Source organism: Chrysochloris asiatica, unplaced genomic scaffold, assembly GCF_000296735.1.
Source record: "Chrysochloris asiatica unplaced genomic scaffold, ChrAsi1.0 scaffold00108, whole genome shotgun sequence".
In the NCBI taxonomy this organism is placed as follows: Eukaryota; Metazoa; Chordata; class Mammalia; order Afrosoricida; family Chrysochloridae; genus Chrysochloris; species Chrysochloris asiatica.
The window spans coordinates 7,942,102-7,944,643 of NW_006408626.1; the positions used below are offsets into that span (position 1 = coordinate 7,942,102).

Below are 2,542 nucleotides of genomic sequence, written 5' to 3' on the forward strand. Positions count from 1 at the left end.
GTGACAACTATGTCGAGGGCAAACCCCGACAGCACAGTAGCTACAATAGGTCCAAATGTAACAATGAGGATGGTGTAGGACGAGACATTATTTCCATTCTATTGTACAGAGGGTTACTATCAGTTGGAACCAACTAGATGGTATCTAACAACATCAACAGCATCAGGAGAAGGCTGGTTGCTTAGTGATTAAAGCACTCAGCTGCTAGCCAGAAGGTTGGCAGTTCCAACCCACCAGTCACTCCACAGGAAAAAGATTTATCAGTCTGGTTCCATAAAGATTTATGGCTTGGGAACTCTATGGGTAATTTCTACTCTGCCCTGTAGAATTACTAAGAGTTGGAAATGGCTCAAAGGTAGTGGGTTTTATTTTTTTGTCTTTATTTTACTAATACAATAATTACTTCAGCAGTCCATCTCAGTTTTAAACAGCTCCCAATAATCCATGTACAATTTATAAAATAAAATATTACAATAGGTTTAGATCTACAGAGAAATAGTTTGTTGTGACATAATTCTGAAGAAGATGTAAAAGATTGAAATCTAACAGATAGATCAACATACATTTAAGCTTAATTATACCTCTGTGATATTCTTTGAGAAAAAAGCTTCCAGTCTCTTTCTTTTCCCTCTCTCATACACAGTCACACACATATACACATACATAGTATCTTTTTAGGTATGCAATACATTAATAAACTTTGGTTACCTAATCTAGAAGAATCACATTAATATAAAGCACATGACACACACATTCCCTGGGGCATGGAAAGAGAATCTATTGCACATGTCATCTGTTTCTCTGAATATTGAAAATTACAATTATGTTTTGATGTTAATCCAACTACTGCACATTTCTTGTTGTGAAGCACACTGTGAGAATGTGAGTGACAGTATAAATCTTCTTAAATTGAATTCAACACTACTGAAAACAGCTGATGTTTCCAAATACTCTACAAAGCCTCTGAACAACAAGAATAACTCTCTAATTGAAGCAGCTTTCTGTAGTGACCTATTTGGCAGCAAAGACGAATAGCCTAGATAAAATCTAATTCTGCATGTCTGCCATGTTTTGTGTGTGTGAAAGTGTATATTGTAATTTTCAAAAATCATTACCTCTAGGGCTTTGATGTCCTCATAAACGAACTGCAGAGCTGGTATTCCAAGATGGTTGATGAAATAATCAGCATCACCTTGTGTCTGGACAGAACTGACATTGGTTTCTGGGCATGGAGCTCTTCTGGTACAGTTGAAATTCTTTTTCTAAAAAACAGAATTGAAATTGTTAACATATGCTACATTACTCACCACCATGGCCATCAAGACAATTCTGATTCACAGCAACCCTACAGGACAGAGTAAACTGCTCTTTGTTGTTGTTTTTTAGTGCCTTTGAGTCAGTTCCAACTAACTCATAGAGACCCTGTGTAAGTTTCCATGGAGCAGCTGATGAGTTTCAACTGCCCACCTTTGGTTCAAATCAACCTTGCAGTCCAGTGCTTTATCCCACAGAGCCACACAAGGACTCTTGTTATTGTTGTTAGTAAGTGCCATCAAGTCACTTCTGACCCACAGCGACCCTGTATAAGCTTCCAAGGAGCGGCTGGTGAGCTTCAACTGCAAACCTTGGAGTTCAAATGGCTTTGCAGTCTAGCGCTTCAACCCAAAGTGCCACACCAGGATTCTTAGGGTTTCTCAAACTTTAAATCTTTAGGGAAGCAAATTACCCATCTTTCTCCCACAGAGGGTTTAGTGGGATTCAACTTCCAACCTGCAACCTTATGCTTAACCCACTTTACCACCAGGTCTCCTTTACAACCCAAAACAAACCCATTCCCTTTTAGTCAATTTTGACATAACAATTCTGTACAGAGTTTTTGAGGTGCTAAACCTTTACAAGAGCAGAAAGACTCATATTTGTCTCACAGAACAGAAGGTGGGCTTGAACTACTGACCTTGTGGTTAGTGGTCAGTACCTATCATACAACACCAATAGGGTTCCTTTACATTACTCAGGTTATCCCTAAATCTGTGCTACTCAAAAACTAGTTCACAGATCATCAGCATCAGTTTCATTTGTTCAAAATGAAAATTCATTTCCATCTCACTTTCTGAATGGGAACATTTAGGAATGAGGCCTGAAAATCTGTATTTTCATAACTCCCCTATGATTCACAATAGCTTCTTTTATTTGCATACTTTCTGGTGATCTGACTAGCACTGGCATAAATAAAGTATGTTTATTATTTCTTTAAACATTTACCCCACATTTTTATTATACATTTAGAACTTGAATAACTCTTTCATTTGGAAATGTTCAACAGAATATTGACTATCTTAAAAGTTTTAGGTCTCTGGCTTGATTTGGATGTTTTCCCCAAAATTTAAAGGGTGACTTGGTAGGATGTAATCTAATTCTTATTAAAATGTTTTATATTTTTGTTGTTGTTAACTATCCTTGAGTTGTCTCTGACTCATAGCCACCCTGTATAAGGTTTCTGAGGATCGGCTGGTTTGTTTGAACAACCAACTTTGTGGTTCAA

General features: G+C 37.4%; 1 protein-coding gene across 1 annotated transcript in view; it reads right to left on the reverse strand.

Annotated features, from left to right (window-relative positions):
- NAALADL2 (N-acetylated alpha-linked acidic dipeptidase-like 2) overlaps positions 1-2,542 on the reverse strand; it is a 1,210,105-nt gene that overhangs the window by 396,244 nt on the left and 811,319 nt on the right. The window contains exon 10 of the mRNA XM_006867720.1: positions 1,116-1,262. Within this exon, the coding sequence (XP_006867782.1) occupies positions 1,116-1,262 (147 nt within the window). The remainder of the gene's footprint in view (positions 1-1,115; positions 1,263-2,542) is intronic.